The 21,618-nt window shown below is 40.2% G+C and overlaps 1 protein-coding gene across 4 annotated transcripts in view; it reads left to right on the top strand.

Moving 5' to 3' along the window:
- FERMT1 (fermitin family member 1) overlaps window positions 1-21,128 on the top strand; it is a 21,724-nt gene extending 596 nt beyond the window's left edge. For 2 of the 4 annotated variants that reach the window (XM_014966307.1, XM_014966306.1), the window contains exons 2-15: window positions 2,849-3,018; window positions 5,054-5,287; window positions 6,808-6,954; window positions 7,494-7,707; window positions 8,721-8,823; window positions 10,344-10,451; window positions 11,356-11,487; window positions 11,632-11,681; window positions 14,131-14,255; window positions 15,533-15,639; window positions 16,394-16,615; window positions 17,290-17,414; window positions 19,273-19,414; window positions 20,674-21,128. In XM_014966307.1, coding sequence (XP_014821793.1) covers window positions 2,871-3,018; window positions 5,054-5,287; window positions 6,808-6,954; window positions 7,494-7,707; window positions 8,721-8,823; window positions 10,344-10,451; window positions 11,356-11,487; window positions 11,632-11,681; window positions 14,131-14,255; window positions 15,533-15,639; window positions 16,394-16,615; window positions 17,290-17,414; window positions 19,273-19,414; window positions 20,674-20,847 — 2,031 coding nt within the window. In that variant the 5' untranslated portion in view covers window positions 2,849-2,870 and the 3' untranslated portion in view covers window positions 20,848-21,128. Of the gene's footprint in view, window positions 1-2,848; window positions 3,019-5,053; window positions 5,288-6,807; window positions 6,955-7,493; window positions 7,708-8,720; window positions 8,824-10,343; window positions 10,452-11,355; window positions 11,488-11,631; window positions 11,682-14,130; window positions 14,256-15,532; window positions 15,640-16,393; window positions 16,616-17,289; window positions 17,415-19,272; window positions 19,415-20,673 lie in introns of those variants that run through there. The other 2 variants (XM_014966308.1, XM_014966309.1) reach the window with 2 other exon arrangements.
- The last annotated feature ends 490 nt before the right edge of the window (window positions 21,129-21,618 follow it).

Genomic DNA, 21,618 nt, shown 5'->3' with positions numbered 1-21,618 from the left:
CAGCCTGGCGCTGCGGCGGCGGGACCCGGGATCCGGTCACACCGCAGCCATTACCGGGGCTGGGGGCGGCCGGCACCTCGCCCCCCGCGGCCGCCGCCCGAAAGGTGGGTGCCAGGGCGCTGCCTCTCTTAGAAACACCCAGGGAAACACCACACTCTGTTTTTTTTCCCCCCTCCTCCCGCTTTACCTTAAAGTGAATCTTTTCCTCCTCTAGTACGACTGACATCCTCCTGCGTTTCCACGCAAAATGTTTTGAGTTAGGGGCTAAAATTTGCAGAGAGCTCGACCTGTAGGGTAATTACTGCTTTTTTTATAGCTGTGTTGGCTCAAAGGCTGTGCAGAAACACTGAGGAGAGTCAGCAGTAGCCTGGAGACATGTTTCTCGCCCTTTTGATCTCCCTGTGCCGGGCCAGGCAGCTGCAACCCCCGTGGAGCCCGGGAATCGGGGCACGTTCCCGCAGCAGATCCAGGCTCGACCCGAGGGTTTGAAGAGGTGGAGCTCAGCCCGCCCTGGCAGTTTGGGTTTGTTTGGGTTCTAAGACACAGCAGTTAGTTGGCCGTGTTGCTCAGCTTGCCTCTTTTTGGAGCCTGGCCTTTGTTTGCACGGCGTTCTCCCATAGATTGACTAGTGTTCGTGTTTTCTTATCGTCAGACTGAAACCTCCTGGTTCAAAGAGGAAGCGGGGAAGAGAGCAGCTCCAGGGAATGATGGAGTGCCAGCATTAGCTGCACTGAGGCCATGGTTTTCCAAGCCAGCGTGAATGAGAGAAAGAGTTTCACCCACCCCTTGGGCTGTTCATTTTCACCCATGTCAGCACAAGCATTTGAATGCAGAATTACACTGGGAAGCTTAAACCTAATTTAAATAGGAAAAAAAAAAAAAATTCCAGATCAGCTCCCAAATGTTTTCGCTGGCACAAGAGGGCAAGTGAGACAACTGCTTTTCTGTAACGATACTGGGTTATAGTGGACTAAGTCTAGGCAAAAGTATAGTTCTGCCAGATTTCACACCTATGCTCCTGACATGAAATCACATTGTTCTTGTGCTCCTTGTAGATTATTTGTTATTATTATAACAAATAAATCTCATTGTAGATTTATTTAATTTTAAAGCTGTTATTGGTGCTTAGAAGCATGACTAGTATTTTAGCTATGAATACAGTACAATGACAACAGTTCTCTACACCTGCTACTGCAAGCCTCATCTGCCTGGGACACCATCTCGGGAGCTGTCCCTTGGCCACTGTGCCTTAGGAAAGGCACAGCCCTTCCCCTCCAGTGGGTACCCCTGGTCTAAGGCAAACCTAAGCCCATCCAGCCACGTGGCACACAGCAGCACAAACTCAACATCCCAGCTCCACCCCAGACGCAGGAGAGCCATGGTGTTTTCCAGTGTCCAACAATATGTCTTTATTTAGCAAGGCAAATCAAACAAACTTCTTGGATAAGTATCAACTCTTGCTGGTTTAATAACTGCTGAAAAGGTGTAGGCTGGCACATCCAAGAACCTAATTTAAAGTGGCATTTGTTCCTCACTGTAAATTAGCCTCTTTGAGTCATATGATTATAAAGCTGAAGTATTCGGTAAAGAGGTGAACTTAAATTTTCACCCTGTTTCCAGACATACTTTATTTAACCTTTAGCTTAATTCTACATTAGTGTAACCTAAGCTAGTCTGGTCTTGTCCTGCAGTCCGTCCTAGAAAAGGTCATTCCTTCTCTCACTCCTCACCTGTGACAACAGTTCTTGATTTTTCTGGTTTTGACTTAACTTTTAGGCTAAGGGTTTTAACTTACTTAATACTTCTTTTTTAAAATATCTACAGAAATCTTTTAATATTGTTACATCCCCTCTAGCCTTCTCTGTAAACAAATTCTAGTTACTTTTTATGTTAGAAGCAGTCTGTGCATGGCACCTTAAACAGCCTCTGTCTCTGACCTGGTTCCCAAGTGTTGCTGACAAGTCATTCACTTCACTGCCTAAGCTTCAGCTGCAAAGGCTTGTTTCTTAGGGTTCAGTTTGACAGGACACTGAGTGCTGATCTGGTATCTTCTCTCACTGGTTAAAGATCCCAAATCCTTCCTGCAGCATCAGCCACCTTAGACCTACAAGCTCTTTCTTCAGTAATTAGCAGAACTCTACTGGTGATAACCACAGCTTCTACTTGGAGCATCTTCTCTAGTTTGGCTTGGCACGCTTACTCTTTAACCTGCCCTGGCAGGAGCCTGGTGGGATCGCAGACGATTTACCCTGCGGAGACAGGATACCTGCCTTGCACATCTCTGTGCAAGCAGACAACCAGCAGGAACGGCGGTTATGTGCCTGGATACTGCTGGCTGAGAGCCATTAACGTTATTTGTCTCCCCTTGCATTCACTCAAATAAGTAAAACTACTCTCTGGTTTTGGTCCCATGGGACCAAGCTGGCACAACTGACAGTGTAAACTTTCATTTGCAGTGAAAATTACAGCTGTTAACTGTACAAGTCAACGAAATTCCTTTGTTCGCTGGACAGATTGCCAAAACAGATCCCACCCACAACTGCAGGCTTTATGGTGTCCAGACCGGCAGATTAGCATTGTATAGTGGGGAAACCTGGCTAAAACTGGACTATCTCTACCCATCTGGAGACAGTTGGGTTGGGGGAGGGGTATGGAAATGATAATAAAAACAAAAAATCCCACACGCCTATCTTGCGAGAGTAATCACAGGAGCATAGTTCAGAGGTAACAAGATAATACATCTGAAGCTCCAGCCAAGGCCACTGCGAAGTCTTGGCAGCTTGGAGGTATTTTGTTTCACAGTGTGGAGGAAAAATATCTTTTTTGCTTGTTTGTTTTGTTTTTGCAGAGCTTACAAAGACCTTTCCAAAATGATTTCCTCAAGTGAATATGGGTCTCACTCCTGGGAGCTCTTGGTGACAGTTGATCAGCAGGAAGAGGTACAAAAGGAATTTTTACTACGGGTCACAGGGGACCTTCATATTGGAGGAGTGATGCTGAAATTAGTAGAACAAATCAGTGAGTAAAGACCTGTTTAATTTACACAGTGTTATTAAAATAATACATGCAGCTTTCCTTCTACAAAAAGAGGCTCCTGCACATTTTGAAATGGCACTCGCAAAATAATACTTGTTTGTAACGGGACACTGAGCATGTACATGCTGCAGACTCAGGGTTTTCATGTGGCCAGAACCTCTCCCTGTCTGTGACTAAAGCCCCTGTAGTATCACAGTGCAAGCAAAATTTTCCTTCGGTTTTGTCTTCCAGTTAGACAAATACAGTTGGACCAGGCTAACTATTCAACTCCTTTTCCAGATAGACTTTACAGGTTGCCATAAAGATAGCCGATACCCTGTTTATCCACCTGCAGCAGTCAAAGAGACAGGATTAGTGGGTACAAAGGCACTTCCAAGTTGCTGTTTCCTGTGCTATACTGGTATTCTAGCCAGAGCCATGTTATCCATAGTGTATATCCAGTAGGGAACAGCAGGGAAGAGCAGAGTCTGGCCAAGTCAAAGTTAGAAGATGAAATATGTAAATACCTTGTGTACAATCACAGCCAGTCAGCGCTACAGGCAACAAGAGAATCCAGGTTTCTTTAACTTAAAGTCATCATATGGAGCTGCCTCCCAAAATAATCACCCATGCTCTGAGGCTGCAGAATGATAGCTACAGACAAGACAGTACAGTATTTCATTATTACATCAATGCCCCAGGGTTTTCATATGCAATTCATTCTTCAAGTATTGTGTTTTCTCCTGGGATTCTTAAATCTAGAAGTTTTTGGTCACAGAAAGGAACCTGTCTGCTAGATCAGACTCACCAAGAGGGAATACTGTGAGCCTTGTGTATCTATGCATTGCTCTTGAAATACAAGGTTTGTGGCAACAAAAAAAAAGTCAAAAAAACTTCCTTGAAACTTCTTCAAACAAGAAGAGAAAAACTATAACAAAACCTTTCAGCAAAATAGCTTCAAGAAATTTAGAATCAGCAACTTAATAATTTCAGAGTTCTTACTGCCAAGTAAAAAGTTTTGATTTCAAACATGGGTTTTGAAAGAAACAAAAGGGATATGCACAAAATATTCTTTCCAAAAGGCTGCCATTCAATAGAGAGGCATTTTTACACAAAATTCTTCGTGACAGAGAAGTTCTAATTGGAGACAGTAATTTTATCAAGGAATCCCTTTTCCAGCATTAAAGCAAGCAGCAAATCTGTGATACGTTTTTACCAGCTTCTCTGACTACTAACACACACAATTCAGCCAGCAAACTAATGGTAGCTGGAGTTCTCACTGGGTCAGAAGACTCATTTTTAACGGTATTTTTATAACTAGTACTCAACTAGTTCAAAAAAGCTTTCTAGATTAAATCATATTTAAAGCAAATCTGTAACTAAGTGATTTGTGTCAGCCGCTGTCTTGAGACACAATTTTTTATCAAGAAACTCCAAAATATGACAGGGCTCTACTGTGCTGTAAAAACACTAAGGAAAATAGCCTCTACCTGGTGGAGCTGATGAGGAGGAACGAGAAATAAGAAATGACCCAGGACAGTGAAACAACTTGCTGAGATCACACAGAAAGTTTACCTGCTACTACACACTATTGGCATCTGGGAAGTCACCTAAGCTTTATCTCTTTCCTTATGTGTGTGCTTCTCATGCTGATCTAGTCAAGGTTTTGACACTTTTCAGGTCAGGATAGCTTACTGCTCAAGAGTAACCAGTCAGAGGATACCCTTGTTATTAGTCCATATCCCAGCACAACCCAAGCAACACTGGACCACATATAGCACCAGATTCAGGAGATGCACTTTCCCCATGGGTATCTGCAAGATGAAGGCAGTGCCACAGCCAGCTTAACTCTTAAGAGAAAACAAAGTTAGTTCCCAGTGACTGCCACAAGTATTCAGCAAATGGGGTCTAGGTCTCAGGGACTGTAGTTGCTACTTTCACGTAGATAAATTCTCTGATTGCAGAGCACTGTTTCCAAATCAAGTTTATTAGTCTATTTGCTCCATAGTTTATTAATAACCATTTTGTATTTTCCTAGAAATAACACAAGATTGGTCAGACTATGCTCTTTGGTGGGAGCAAAAAAAATGTTGGCTTTTGAAAACCCACTGGACACTGGATAAATGCGGGGTGCAGGCAGACGCTAAGCTGCTCTTTACTGCTCAGCACAAAATGCTGCGACTTCGCTTGCCAAACATGAAGACCGTGAGACTGAAAGTCAGCTTCTCTTCTGTGGTATTCAAAGCTGTCAGTGACATCTGCAAAATTCTCAGTAAGTGAAGCTAAATCCCCTCTGGCGGCTAAGTTGGAGCATTTTATTAGGTGTCTTTCTTTTGATGTAAAGTCCTTACTCACGAAACTGTTTAGCTTAAGGAGAAACTTGATTGAGTTGACCCAAGATCAAAAGACAGATTTTCTGGTTTTTGGTATCCAGTGCATGTCAATGGTTCTGTCTTTGTGATAACCGATGCAGTGTCAGAAATGTGTCCCCTGAGTTGCAGGAGTACTGGATAGTCAAAGTCCTGTTGGTGGTTTTGAAGGGATCCTTGCCCTCTTTGAGCAGGACTGAGTCCTGCTTATTCTATGCCATTGATTAAAAGCTTGAGCTTATCAGTCTCCTACATCAGCTTTTACCATAGCAACTTTACTGGTGTCAACTGATTTATCACCCACTTTCACTAGCATTGGTGATATTCAACTCCCCCTATTGGGTACATGGATTTACTTCAGAAGGAGCATGTTTTAAACATTCAAAACTTCTACATGCCCAAACCTCTTCAGGTCAGGGCACACCCATCTACACCACCCAAACTCATGAATGTGTTGCAGCACCGAGTCCCCGTGTCTCTGCTCTTTCCCCTACTGGAACACCACTATGCAGAGATGAGGTTTTGGAGCACACCAGACCTGTGTGTCTGTGATCCACAGGGATAAGCCAAGTCTGCAAACAGCCTTCAGAATCCCTTAGTTTTAGGGATTCTTTAATTTACATCTTCAAAGCTTAGGCCAGTAACACATTCATTTCAAAAGGAATTTATCACCTCATGTTGACCACAATGTAGCTTTCAATTTCATCTTCTAGCACTGGATCGTGCAAGGGATAGTATGTCTTTATTACATTAAACAGCTCTGATAAAATGATGCCATAATTGTTCAACTGACATTTGGCCAAATTAAATATTTCTACCCACTTTTTTCTTCCAGATTGAATCAGTACAAGAACCCTGTAACTTTTCTCATGAGTGAATATTGTTAAAAATGTCTTTGCTTACCCTAGGATAAAAGTGTTTTTCAGAAACAAAGTGTCAGGTTTGCAACTGACAGCATGTGTCTGAATCAGTAGTGCATTAGGGAATACTGTGTAGCCAAGACGCAGTCTTGCATGTGAAATATAAAATTCTTAAGTGAGTAACAGAAGGCATGAACTTCAAATACAGTGGTTCCACTTCTGTTCTTGCTTGTTCCTAAGTCAGACATTTCACTGAGGTTATTATGCTCAAAGGTGACTGCAGAGCCGTTAGGGAGAAGTTTTTCCCAAGTGTTCTAAAATACAGATATGTTTGCTACAAAAGCAGGCTTTAATCCTGTCAAAACTCACAGCCTAAAGTCTTTGGCCTTGTTATTGAATTATCGGATTTTCCACAGCTACTGCTTTCAACCTGCTAAAAATAAAATTCAGATTGCAACATGGAGCTTCCGCAAATGCTATTACCAACCACGGGCTTTCTTGGGATGTAAGTTGCTAAATTTCAAATGTTTCATTTTGCTTTACTTCCCAAATTGCCATTGTAGATATTAGACGGTCAGAAGAACTCTCTTTGTTGAAGCAATCAGAAGATGCACTCAAAAAGAAAAAGAAAAAAGATAAGAACAGCAAAGAACCAGTTACAGAAGATATTTTAAACCTGTGTGACTCTCCAGTGAGTTCTGGATTATCAGGTAATGAAAAACCAATATGATTTTGTTCTGACTGAAACTGGAAAAGAGGAAGAAATTCTTTGCTGCACAATTAAAAGCAGGGAGACTAGTTTAATGTAGGATGGTGGTCAGAGAGACACAGTCGGGCTGACATTAATGGCTTCAAGAAGTTACTGAAATCTCCATTGTATCAGTATTTTTCTGTTGTTTTGCAAATGTTTTCCTTTCCATTGATATGAGAAAGGTTATACCAGATAACAGGTGATCGGCAGTGGCCCTGCACACAGGATGTGCTGCTGCTCTTTGAAAATGTGAGACCACTCAAAATATTCAACCATTTTGGCAACCTCCAAGGAAAATTAAAAATAAAGGCTTGAAAGTATGTTTTTCCTATCTCCAACACAACTGAGATCTCACAGAACAAGGAAGAGTTCCTGAGGTCACTTCACCTGTGAAAGGGCAAGGCCAGCTGTAAAAGCAGGGATAGGAGACTGTCTTGAAAGAAAATAGTTAGTCTTTTATGATGGAAAGTGGTAGACTAAGTCTCTCTCAACTTGCAGGAAGTCCAGGCTTATACAGTAAAACCATGACACCCACTTATGATCCTGTCAGTGGGACACCAGCTTCTTCTACAATCACCTGGTTCAGTGACAGTCCCTTGAATGAGCAGACCTGCAGCATCCTCGCTTTAAGTCATCCCAACTGCTCTCCAGAAACACTAGCAGAGATGTACCAGCCTCGGACTTTAGCTGACAAAGCCAAACTCAATGCAGGGTAAGATGCCTCCTTTTGAGATCTTTCTTAGCTGGCTTAACAGGGTGGCATTAATCCAGCTTTCTAAGTGTAAAGCAGAATTTGAAAACAGCCCCCTGATATATGGCTATATTGATACATAATAACATGCCTTCATCTAGCTTTTGTTTCAGAAATACTTACTCTTTTTGATCTTGTTTTCTTTCCTTATTCAACATTCTTGTTTAGACAATTTTGTTTTAAGTGATGAATGACATTAATTGTGCAGGCTCTGGACCAAATTCTGTTGTTAGATAAAGGCAAATCCAGTTTAGCACTGTGGGCACAGCTAAAGGACAGTTTGGATAGCAAACTTTAAAGGCTTTAAATGGGCAGCGGAAATACACGTGGATAAATTCAGCAAAGCCCTAATGCATTACAAATAGGTGAATTCTTGAATTATGCACTAACAAACATTGCTTATTGTAGACCACAGAGGAACACAGAGCACTAGGGGGTTTAGTGGTGCAAGTGTTTGAGATGGTGGTCTCTCTAGAATTAAAATATGTATTGTCATTTTTAGATCTGTGGAGCACTTAACAGTGACTTAGATATTTTCATTGGATTTCACTGGAGAACAGAAGTAGCTAGAATTATAAAACAGTAAATACTGGAATGAAAAGTGAGAGTTCTAAATATACAGGTACATTTTTGTCCTGACTTAAGTGAGCCTCCCATTTCTGGAGATCAAGAATAAAGAATCTTACTGGCATAGGTCACCCCACAACTAGTTACTGCAGAGTTTCTGGCACCTACTCCTGATGTTTAGAATAGCGTTGGAGTAGTAATTGGAAGATTTTAGGTACTGTGTTTACACAATGAAAGTTGGAAATCCATATGAATGTTCTGCCTCCTCAATTCCTATGGGAATTTTCCCCAGACTTGCAGGAATTAGAGCTGTTTATTCCCACTTTTGTTTCACAATTACATTGGAGCTCTGCAGGTGTGATAGTTTTTCCTCTACAGATGAATCTGTGGGTTGTTTTCTTCCGCAGCTGGCTAGATTCATCTCGATCACTTATGGAACAAGGCATTCTGGAGGACGATCAACTTCTTTTACGCTTTAAATATTACACTTTCTTTGATTTGAATCCAAAAGTAAGAGCTTTGTTTTTATTGCTATTCATTGTTTGCCTGCTTTCATGTCAAGGAGCTGTAGTACAAGGACACCAAATTTTAGCTAGGATTTGTGACAGGCCCTTCAGAGATCAAATTCTACTTTTCCCCCTCAGCTAAGGCTGCACTTTTCCCCTCTGGACACTGAATCATCATTTCTCATATGAAATAAGATCTTGAGTATAAAGATGATATCTGAAGAGCACTAGAAACAGTATCTAGATTTCCAGAGGCACTGGTTTACTTTCTGCCTCTCTTTTAACAAGAAAAATTAAGGGGAAAACTAAACCAACAGTATCCTAAATGATATAAAGGTATAAGTCCTATTTTTGAAAATGGACTTAAAAATTACATTTATGTTCCACTGCTCTTCACTGAATATTCAGCTTTTCTGGGCTGAAGCTCTCATAAGCACTTAAATCAAATTTGTTTCAATGAACTTTGTAAAGTTCAGCAAAAGTGTTTAAGTCCCATTTGAAAATAAGACTTATGTCTTCAAAAATAACTTAAATGTTTTCCTCAAGTTGCCTTTCATTTGCCTCTATTTCCAATGTCAGTCACGGTACTTGTGTTAGCGCAGTGTTTTTACAGCTTGGGTGATACGTTTAGTGAAATTAAAACACGATAATTGACCAGCATAAATCAACAAGAGTTCAAATGTGAATTTTAGAGGATTTGGCCTTCACATTGTTATTTTCTGTAAGCTCTGTAAAACTCTTTCATTTCAGGCATCTCAGATAAACAGAAGGGCACTTTCTAGTTCAGGTGGCATGGGTTAGGGTGAAATGCTGTCCCTGCTAAAATTCAAGTGCATGTCTCAACTTCAGCAGCCCAAACATTTCCCGTCTTTGCCCTAGCCAGCCATGGAGCCATAGGATGAAATAAACCAAAACAGCCTCAGGCAACTTAATAACACACCTAGGTCACACTCCCATCACCTATTTTTCACCAGCTCTGGGGCTTGAATATTTCTGTGAGTCAGTTCAGCTTATTAACCAAATAGGTAATAAGAAACAATCACTACCCAAAAAAAAACGGGTAGTGAATTAGAGCAGTTCACAGCAGGATCTGACAAATGTCAAGCCAGTGCAAAGATCATGTCAAGAAAGAACCGAAAAAGCCACGAGCAGAAGAGGGGAAGTGAGGAATAAGAGTTTCTGTCTTTTGGCAGTAGCAAACTGTTGAATGTCACATTCATATCAGCCATGTCACGTTATTTTCACTCTCATAATGTGGTTTCACATTTTGGTTAAGCCTACTACCACTTCTGCTTCAGCCCAGGACTCCTGATTAATTTTTTGTTGGATCAGCAAGCCCCTGTGACCCTACAGACAACCACACGAGCTAGTACAACACAAGGATGGGAACATACAGCAGGGCAGAGGTGGGGGAGGAAGGAAACAACCTTTGTGGCTTCAGCTCAACGTTAGATCAGCTGCAGCTGACTGTGAATCTATACCTTGATGGACGTTAATGGCCAGTGTTGTTCTTTTTTGCTACAGTATGATGCAGTACGAATAAACCAAATATACGAACAAGCCCGTTGGGCCATCATGTTAGAAGAAATTGACTGCACAGAGGAAGAAATGCTGATCTTCGCTGCGCTACAGGCACGTACTTGACCCAGGTTGCAAAACCTGTTTCCTCAAGAGGCAGGCACAAGCTAGGACAAGACTGGGAGAGAGCCCAGGCCAACCGTTCTGCTTGGATTGGGGGTCTGCTATTTGAGCGAGAAACAATAAGCAGCATCCATCAACTAAACCAACTAAATTCAGTAGCAGCTCACCATTATTCAACCTGACACATACAATTACGGAACTGTTTACTAACATTATCTAAAGCAAACCATACCCAGGATGTAACTTTGATACCAGGCTATTCTGAAGGGGATTACTATGACGTGTTGCTTCCCATACCAGCTACCACCCTTTCACATATTCTTCCTGAAAATTTCTCTAATAAATAAATACATACATTCACAACAGACCAGAAAAAAACTATAGCACAATGTGAAGATAGGGGCGTTATGCAGTACATAGAAATTTAACATGACCTAGCGTGGCTTAGTCCCTAACTGTAGGTAATAAGGCACAAATGTTTACTAACAATAAATTTCTTCCTTTTAAATGTAAGCAGAGCTGCCAAAAAAATTCACGGCCTGCCACTGCAGAACACCACAGAACCTTGCTGCCAAGTGTCTACCTAGCAGGACGGCACTTGGAGCTGACAGTATGAGGGATGCAAATGTTAGCACTGAGTCAGCCTCAGATAACAGGGACAATGACACAGTGAAGGAACACAAACACTGGCAATTAGCACAGGAAACTTACCAGTAATTGCACTGGTGATCATAGTGGACATAGTTGTTTCTTTGTGAAAAAACCAATGGTTCCATGCTGCAGAACTTTATACAGCTGTCCAAGACATAGAAGACCAAATGGCCTGTTTTCACATGCTGTGATTGTGTGTTGCTAATTGATGTACTGACTCTTTGATATTGATGCTTTATTTTAGTATCATATAAGCAAGTTATCATCATCATCAGAGGCACAAGATTTCACCTGTGAATCAGAAGTGGATGAAGTAGAAGCTGCACTTTCTAATCTGGAAATGACATTGGAAAGTGGAAACACAAGTAACATCTTGGTATGTCCTTTTGGATCCCAGAATTGCTTTCACTGAGTCAAATGCATTGACTCTGATGAGGCTGCCTGGTTCCTGATTTTATAAGAGTCAATAGATGATTACAAATTGCATTGTACTAAAATTATTCCTAATTATTCCTGATAGGAGGACATCACAGACATCCCGAAACTTGCTGATAATCTCAGGCTAGTTAGGTGAGTTACTAAAACTAATAATAAAACATACAAAACAAAAAGCTTAACCATAAAAGCAATGTCTTGAGTTTTTCATTTTAATCTAACAGTAAATCCTATGGTTATAAATTAACAAACACATCAGATAGGTCTAACTAGCCTAATATCATCCTCTTCAAATCTTTTTCTTATTGCTTCTGAGCAAGATTCTCAGCAAATTTTTCGAGCTTTTGGGCTGCTGGGGTAACTCTACTTATGCTTATTAGAAGACAAGGCTTTTTATTTTCTAGTGCTCATCAGTCATCATCTCTAAGCAAAAGAGTCTACAATTTTGTTTTTAATCACATTTTACTGGTTTTTGCCAATGAAAAACTTAGAGCTCTCCATGAGAAGAACTTCTGAGAGCAACCCTGGGCATTTTTTTTTTAAGAAAAGAAACAAACAAATTACCCCTTTCTAACCAAGCATGGAGCCTGTTTTTTTTCCTAATGCCAAAATGAGTTTCTGTGATCCCAATATAATATCTTGATTTATGGGTTATTTGAATGAGTGCAGTGACCTCAAGTCTATAATGCCTTTTATCACAAAACAGTCTTTTGTGTATTAGAAAGATAAAGATTTCTGTTGCAGAAATACTTATCAGATTCGTTCTGTTGACAAACCATATTTGGAGTCAGTGAACTGAGAACTGCACCTGAAAATTGTTGTTAAGAATTGTTAATTATTAATTTCCAATTAGGAATTTTATTTGACATTCAAATTACTAAGGTGGCTTAAGATGAAAGGGAATTTAAGCTTTTTAAGTTCTGTCAGTTACTCGTCTCTAACAATGGATTGTTTATTTTTCCCCAGCAGTAGAGCAGTTTGCTTTTAAAAGCCTTCAGCTGTTATCTTTCATCACGAAAAATTTCCTTTATACATGATAAATCACTTAATACACCTAAGACACTGTAGAAACTAGGTAAGATGTAAAACATTTCTTTAAAGGAGCAAAAACTTTTTTTACTATAATGATTTGTCTAATTGTAAACCTAAATGCAAATCTCTGCATGTTATACTGCTGACTTTACTCATATACTGAACTTTTATTCACATTTATTCACAGTATGTGCTGTATTAGCACAGTAGTAAATACTACTTTAAAGCAGGTGACAATATTCTGGAGAATTACATATTTTTTTTTAAAACAACAACAACAACCACCTTTCAAAAAAGTTTTTTGGATAGAAAAGTAATTTTGTTAGTCTAAAAAAATTATAGTCCCTTATTTTTGAAGAATGTCACTGTATTGGAAAATTAAAAGCCAAAATATTTGGCAGTTTTGAAAATCCAAGTTATTTTTTTAATTTAAACATAAAAATCACCATGTTCTAGAAAGGATTCTAAACTAGGATTTCTAGAAAAAGTCTGGAGAAGGCAAGAGTGAATATAATAAGTCACTGTTTTCCAGCTAACTACTTCCGGGAAGTGCTAAACTGGCAGTGTTTTTATCCTTTTCTTCTTTTTAACTTCTTTGTTGACCTTTGCAGGTAGTTGTGGAGTATTTCTCTACTAAAATAGTGCTAATGCTGGTGGTTTTCTCTCCTAAAATATACTGATTTTGTTTCCCCCTCCATCCCTATGGCTTTGCTACTGTATTCTTAGTAGAATTATGATTTTTATCTCTTACTGAAGAGAGGTGGGGCTGGCACAATGATTATGTTTGATCATCAGCATCTATCAGTTAATTCTCAATTCCAAAGTAGATATTTTAAGATTTACTCTATGAAAGAAATCAGTTTACATTAGCAAAGTATTGAAATTAAGTAATTAAAAGGAGAATTATATCCATCTATACACACGCATGAGGACCTGGAGTAACACCACCCTAGCAGAAGATGGTTTAAACACTTACCTTTTCTTGGTGTGCTACAGAACCTCTGTAAACTTAGTGAAGGAACAGAATTTTGTTGTGTTAGATACTATACAGACAAAGCAAAAAATACGGTCTCTAGTCCTTTACAATTTAATGAATACAGGTCAGTTTTATGGAGGCAAACTTTTCAGATAATGAGCTATGAAAAACTGAAGCTAATTCTAGTGCATGTGAACAAGCTAGTGGTTATGTGAGCATTACTGAGTGCGTGTTAAAAACAGAATTAATCTTTTAGAAGGGAATGGCTTTGATTAAGTAATGGAAGAAAAAAAGAAAAGTAAAACTACATAGAAGAGAAAGAAAAAAAAATACCCAAGAGAAATCATAGATGGGATTCAGCTGGAATCTGGGGTAAAAACCACATCCATACCTGGGATAACTTGGGTGCGGTGTTGGTTTCCAGCGTTTGCCACCCCCCCCATTGACACAACCACGAGTAACCCAACTGAAGCCACGTGTATGACCTCAAAGCAATTTGAGATTTGCAGTAATATTTGTGACTTACCAATTTGTAGATTTCAATATAAACAAATGTGATTTCTTTTTTTCTTTTAGGCCCAGGAAGCTGTCACTCAAAGCTATCAAGCCATATTGGTTTGTCTTTAAAGACACTTCAGTATCTTATTTTAAAAACAAGGAATCCGCACAGGGAGAACCTATTGAGAAACTAAACCTAAAAGGTAGGAATTTTCTTTTCCTTTCTTTCTATTGCATTTGTGAACTGAATAAATCAAGAAATCCCTGCAAGACTCTGGGAGGCAAGCACAGTAGCCTTTAGTCTTGGAACTTTTTCAGTAGTTGAGGCTCCTAAGCAGGCAGCCCGCATCTGCAGAAGGGGACTAAACAAAAAGGATTCAATAGCTTAGCCCAAACCAAGATTATCTGGACCCAGCTTGTAAAATGCCAGGTACTACTGAATTCACTTAAAGATGAGTCAGGTAGCGATTGTGATCTGTGTGACACTTTTAATTCCAATGATTTTTACTCTGTGTTCAATGGTAGTACTCTCCTCTGCCCTTGGCAAACGCACACTGGTAGTAGAGGATTCTGGATGATGCAGCAGACAAGAATACCATAGGTTGCACTTGATACTGCTGTGCAGCAACGGCTCCAAGACCTTCTCGGGACATTGTTTATTCATATATGGGGATTTCAATAGCTACAACCAGCTTTAGGTACTTCTGGAGGAGAAACCCTGAGCATACACACAGCAAACACCAGCACCATATATAGCCTCCGTCTACATCTGCTCCTGCAGGGACATCATTTGTTCAGCATCAGGGAACCAGTGATGCCCAGGATTCATCCTAGAAGAAACCTTTGAAATAGAAGATTGACCCCTGTGAACAAATGGCTCTGCATACCAATCTGCATATCCTCAGTAGGTCACATAAATGCATGGTAAAACCAGCCATGGTGGCTAGAACCTCACCAAGTAGCCCACAGCCTTGGTGTCCCTTGACACAAAGGGGAACTGTCGGCATCCTTGACTCCAGCTGAATCCAGAAGGCCTGTAGTAGCACCATCAACATGAAATACCAGGTCCCCAGAGTTCTCTGGGATCCCTGAACTGGCCAACTCTGTTGTAGATGTCACTATTGTCAGTACTAAGTTGCTTCTGAAATAGGCTAAAATTTCCAAAAGTGCCTACGTCATCAGCTTCTCTCCATTTTAAATGTTGAGCATTTCCTAAGATCAGGCTGAGGTTTTGAGAACACTTGGATCCTTTCTCTTCCACATTGACTAACATGCTCTTTGAGCTCAGAGCATTCATCACCCTGGCAAGCCAGACCAGGCAGTGAACTAGAACAGAAACCTTTCATTCAGCCTAAGCTTTGGAAGTCTTGGCCTTAATCTTAAAGTGAAACAACCATTAAGCACTGTTCTGTAGAATTAATCAGGACTTAGTGATGTAGTAATTAAAGAATTGATTTCTTCCTGATTCCCTGTAATCTAGGATGTGAAGTTGTACCAGATGTAAATGTTGCAACGAAGAAGTTTGGAATCAAGTTACTAATTCCAGTCGCTGATGGCATGAATGAAGTATATTTAAGATGCGAAAACGTGAGTAATAAGACAAGGGAAAGTTTGTAAGCTAGATTTATTGGCAGATTGTCTAGAAGACCCGTTATCCTGTTCTAGAATTTGTATAGAAAAATAAGGATGCTGCAGAGAGTTTATTATCTGCAAGTTTAGTAAAATTTAAGAATGATGTGGTGGTCTAATAAATACTTTATGGTTGAGCGGACAAAGGACAGTAGTTCTATGTTTATCATCATTTTCTAAGTAAAGATGCTGGAAAAAAAAAAAGAACATACTGTCAAAAAATTAAAAAGGAATTACAATATTTTGCTTCGGTGTTTCCAGGGGGCTGAGGTTTGGGTCTTGTCTCTTCTCTTCTCTTCTGTTTTGTTTTGTTTTTTTGTTAATTAGAACTCTCCCCATTCAGACATGGGTAGTGTGATAAGGATCTTAGATTTGGTTTCAACTTTGATTTATTTCATTTGTATTGAAATCTATCAATCCATAATGTGTAAAAGTATTCATTAAGTGGAAGGTAGTCATGCAATCAAATTTCCAAGAGAATCTATTCCAAAGTACTGGATTTTTCTGAAAAATTAAAACCTAACTATTCTGCAAAGGCAGTAGGTAAGGTGGAACTGGAGGTGGAACTAGCAAGACTATGGTAACTATATGTCCACACAAACTAAGCAGAGCAACTCCAGAGTGGTTTTATCACACAGTGAAAGATGCATAAGCAGTAGCCATCTTCTTAAATGGTTTGTCTAAAAATATCAAACAATTGTCTTTGTTGCAGGAGAATCAATATGCTCGGTGGATGGCTGCTTGTGTTTTAGCCTCAAAAGGCAAAACAATGGCCGATAGCTCTTACCATCCTGAGGTCCAGAAGATCCTTTCATTTCTAAAGATGAAGAACTGGACCATGTCTCCACAGGCTGTCTCTGATCCAGAAAGCATAGATATGAAACCAGAATGCTTCGTCTCACTACGTTATACCAAAAAATACAAGCCCAAGCAGGTAACCTGAGCATGGCTTGATGGTTGGGGATGGGCGGTTCAAGTGATTTCTTGGATGGATCGAAGGCTGTATTGAAGCAGCATTTGGAAACCATACAGTAGAATAATCTTGAAATACTCATTTGTCCTTTTGATATTTAGCAAGAGGCCTTTTCTTTAAACTGAACACAAGGACAGGTCTCTCGGCACTTCTTCTACATCCACACCTCTTCCTAAGTCGCTTACCATGTTCACTTCCTGATAATGCTGGCCCCAAAAGTCTCTTGAGAGTAACAAAGGAAGGTTTTTAAGGTCAGGAAGTTACTGTCTGCATCTTAAATAAGTGTCTTCCTGCCCTCTTGACCTAGGTGCCTCTCCTTCCTCTCCACCTAATTCCTTGTCCACTGCTTTTGCTGCGAAAGAGTTCAGCCTAACCATCCTCAGGAGACAGTCTCCAGAGCAGTGTGCTGGAGCTAGACCCAGTGCAGCACAAACCCAGATGCAGAGACCTTCCTGCACTGTTCTGCCTTTGTAGCTCACCATCTGTCCCCAAGTGCTCTCTACAATACATCTGCATGAACGGTGACCACTGAGCATCTGAAAATGGCATCAGAGCTAATGATGTTTGATTTAGTGAAAGCAAGGGGATTTTTGTTCTCCAGTCAACTGAAATCTTTCTTTTCCTATGTTTCCTAGTTGGCTGCTCGTATTCTGGAAGCCCACCAAAATGTATCCCAGATGACCCTAGTGGAGGCCAAGCTGCGTTTTATTCAAGCATGGCAGTCCCTCCCCGAGTTTGGCTTATCCTACTACATCGTAAGGTAATCCCACTGTTACAGCAATGTCAAGCTGCCATAATGTGTTCACGGGCAGCGATTTGCAGGAAGCTCTTTTTCTCCCTGTTCTGGAAACATTCTCTAATTTTTCCCCTACAGATCTTTTTCAATTCTAGTAACTTCCATACTGCTGTTTTTTCCTATAGCAGTAGCACTCAGTAGCTCCATTCCTGGAGTAAGACCACCCATTATGTCATACCTCTCAGGTTTGGCCTGTAGTAACATACCACTAGGATTAAACCCTTGCTGACATAAACTCACTAAAATGTAAAAAAATGCATGTCTTGTTGGTGTTCTCAGGTTTGCAGTATATTTGTTCACTCCAACTCCTGCTCATTGGAATATGATAAAATGCTAATTTCTTTGGTATTTCATTAAGAAAAGCAGCAAATGACCCCTTTTTTAGGTGAATCTGGAAGAGCAGTCTGGAAAAGCCTGAGAAAGGTGCTGTTGTGTTGACAGCAGCTTCCCTGGACGCCTACCTTGAATATGGCAGGGTTCTGACCTGCATTCTTTCTCTTGACAAAGCACCAAAAATCTGAGAAGTACTGACATAACCATACTTAGGAGGCACTCTCCTTAATCTGTGCTTAATGCCTCTTCCAGGGATACTTAGGAATCTTGTGGGCTATAAATTGAACCAGCTGGGAACCATTCTCTGGCACACAGGCCAGCTGACATAGAACAGCCCACATCTGTACTATTAAAATCTCCTACTTCCCCAAACCCAGTAGCCTCATGTGAACTACCAGATCATCTTGGTCCTTGGATGTTCCAGCTCCTGAACCATACCTGGGAGCCCTTTGAGAGAGCGCTGCTTGATTGCAGCCAGAATTCTGCCTGGGACCCTTCTGGCAATTAACAGAACATGAGCTCAGTGCCCAGGAATGTTCTTTCTCACTATTTAATTTACTACATATAGGTATTTTGCCCTATATGTCAGAACTGATTCAGTTAAACAAACAAACAAACCCAACAGCTAAACTACATTTTGTAACATGAACAAAACCTTTTGTGAATTTCTACAACCTGGTAGGCAGTATCTCAGTGGGGGCATTAAGTAGGGCACAAATTGTGGTCCAGGACACATTCTTTCCCTAAGGGCCAGCTTCATCTAAGGAGAGATGGTTAAAAGGCAGGATAAAAAATATTGAAAATATTATCAGCAGTCATTTTTTCCAGCTTTCAGCATGAAGATAGAGGAAAGTAGTTTCTTTACCAGAGTAATCTTTTCCTTGCTATTCTCAATTCAGAAATTTCTGTCCCCCAAAAGTTCTGATGCTTTTGTACTTGTTTTTCATCTCTAATCAAAAGAAAGTTGAAATGTTAAAACCTCTTCATATTTTGTAATGTGATTTATACTCACAAACATGCATACATTGCTAATTGTTTCAGTAAGTAAATGGTGATATACAATATAAAATATTGAATGTGTTTTGATATGCTTATATAATGTAGGTGAATATAACTAGAAGGGTATGATTCAACATTAGTGAAATGAAGCAACGAAAATTACTGTTGACACTTTTCCAGTAAAAATATAATTAAATTCATCCATTTGGCAGAACAGTATTTTTTAGCAGAAAACAATGAATTGGGAAGATTTCAGCCAGATCTACCTGCCCAATTATTTTACATCTTATACCATAGTTCACCAGCCTACATTTTTGCTTTGTAAGAAATACTGTTCTAAAGAAGAGTCCAAGCTTTCCTCAGTCCCAGGCTGTCAAAAAAATGTGACTTTGCCCACATTTTTGCACTTTCAGAAGAGGGCAGGTGAAATTCTCTCTAGACAGAAATCAATGCAAACCACATCTGCTCAAAGCTCTTTGTTTCTTTTCAGGTTTAAAGGAAGCAAAAAGGATGATGTTCTTGGGGTGTCCTATAACAGGCTGATACGAATAGATATAGCCACAGGAGATCCTATCACAACATGGAGGTTCTCCAACATGAAGCAGTGGAATGTGAACTGGGAAATACGCCAGGTAAAACTGGAACGGCTCTCTGCATTCAGTCATTGCATCTGGAGGATGCTTTCAGAAAATCTTTTCAAACCTCAGAGTGAAAAGATTTTGGATGTGTTGTGACATGTTATTAAATAAGCTGTCTGTAATTTTTTCTTAATGGAGTCTGTAGTCAAATCTCAGAAACAAAAGATCTCCAGTTTAAAAGGTTCCTACCAAACTTATTCTTTATAAATTGCCCTCCATTTTGAAGAGATGAAGCACAGAGAGTCAAAGGTAAATTCCAACCTGTTACGTTTACTGGTCTGTCTGTAAAGATCTCATTTTAACTCTCTGTATAGTCTAGCTCATGCATCATCCTCTAAATTGTGGCGATTCATTCAGTCTCTGTTACAGACTGAGGATGCAGGAACCCAGTTTGTCTTTCAAATCCCGAACAGAGATTGCAAGGCGATGGAGCGAGCTCCTCTGTGTCAGTGTGTGGTCCTGAGAAAGCAGCTCTGCAGTGTGCTGCATAGAGGGGTGCTCGGGTCCAGGCTGTGATGAAGGCTGCTCACTGGGGCAGGATGTTGCCCAGCAATTCACTGGAGAGTTTGGGTTTGAAAGCTTGAGGCCGTCTCTGTAAATTGTAGATCTCTGGGGTGAAACTAGTGTGACCTGGTGTAAATTCAAGCAGCCTGGAAACTATTCCTGCTGATACAGTTTTCTGCATCCATCTGCAGGAGCCAGGAGAGATCAGATACAATCCCTAAGACTCTCCTGGAGCACTCCCTGTGCCAACGCCTGTAATGCAGGGTAAAGCTGCTGGGTTTGCTTTAAATCCCTAGCAAAAAAGGCAGAATCCACAGATAGCAATTAACGTCAGTTTACTGGGTTTTAGAACTGACAGTAGCTGGAGATCAAAACCTGGCCCCCAAAAACAGATTTGAAGTCAGCACATAACAATGAACAGTATTAAACACTATTGGTGTAGCGTGCAAAGTGTCAGGAGCACCATTCCTGCTCTTCTCAGTGCTCACTTTATAAGCCATGAGAAAAAAAAAAGTAGTTAAAAGCGCATCTAGACAAGCAACAAGATTTTGACCACAAGAGGGCCCTGCCATAGCAGAAAATTAAGAAACGAGCCACCAAACACCCTCCAGCAAACCCAGAAATCTTGGCTAGCAGAGACAGGTACTGCCTTATCACAGTATTTGTGATCCAGCTGTGCTCTCACACTTGCTCTTTTTTCCCAGATGCAGCTTATCTCTGTTCCTGATTTTCCTGTGTATTTTCTTTAGGTTGCAATCGAGTTTGATCAGAATGTATCTATTGCTTTCACGTGTTTAAGCGCAGACTGCAAAATCATCCATGAGTACATTGGGGGCTACATCTTCTTGTCTACCCGCTCCAAAGACCAGAATGAAACACTGGACGAAGATCTGTTCCATAAATTAACTGGAGGTCAGGAATGAGGTGAGGGAATCTCTGCCCTCTCCCTTCTTCTCCTCATAGCAAAGAAGATCAGAGATGAAACAAAAATATCTCTGATTGTTACCTGTTGACTAATAAATCTTGTACATGTCAATCCATCATGTAATATAACTGGACTATTTACAGGTTTTGTTAAACACTGAAGCCAAGGTCACTGGATGCAGTATGGCAACTCCATCATCAACACTAGGAAAATTAAGTTGTCTTTGTTTTCCTTTTGTACAGCTAGCAGTTTTTAAATAAACAGTGTTTAGCCACTGGGCATTTTTGAGACTAGTATTTTTAATTGCAACAATCTGTTTGAGCATCCAGAACAAGTAACTTGAGGATACTGTACAGCAAATTTTCTTGTTACAACCATGCAACGCCCAGTGTTAAAGTGGCCATTGTTAAAAAAGCCAGCATTTAACAGAACTAAAGCTGAATAAATACATATTTTAAAGCTACATTACTTGACTAACACTTGCACTGGGAACAGAACACATTCCATCAGTGTTTCAAAGTCTTGCAGACTGAGCTATCACAACCCAAGTAGTGATTACATGTTGTTCAAAAATGTAGCACCCGTATCTACCTTCATCCACTTAAGTAGTTCCCTTAAAGCCAGAGGAGCTACCAGCTGACTAAAACAAACCATTAATCTTGGCAAAACTGGATTCAAAATGTTGATCTTTTGTGGAGCTTTGTTAATTTCCAGATTGAAAAAAATGCTTCACGTACTATTTAAAAGTATCTGCTTGTTAAAAAGGCCT

This window comes from Calidris pugnax, unplaced genomic scaffold (genome assembly GCF_001431845.1).
Source record: "Calidris pugnax isolate Ruff unplaced genomic scaffold, ASM143184v1 scaffold31, whole genome shotgun sequence".
Taxonomy (NCBI): Eukaryota; Metazoa; Chordata; class Aves; order Charadriiformes; family Scolopacidae; genus Calidris; species Calidris pugnax.
The sequence above is the reverse complement of the archived record's forward strand: the minus strand, read 5'-3'. Positions and strand labels throughout refer to the sequence as shown.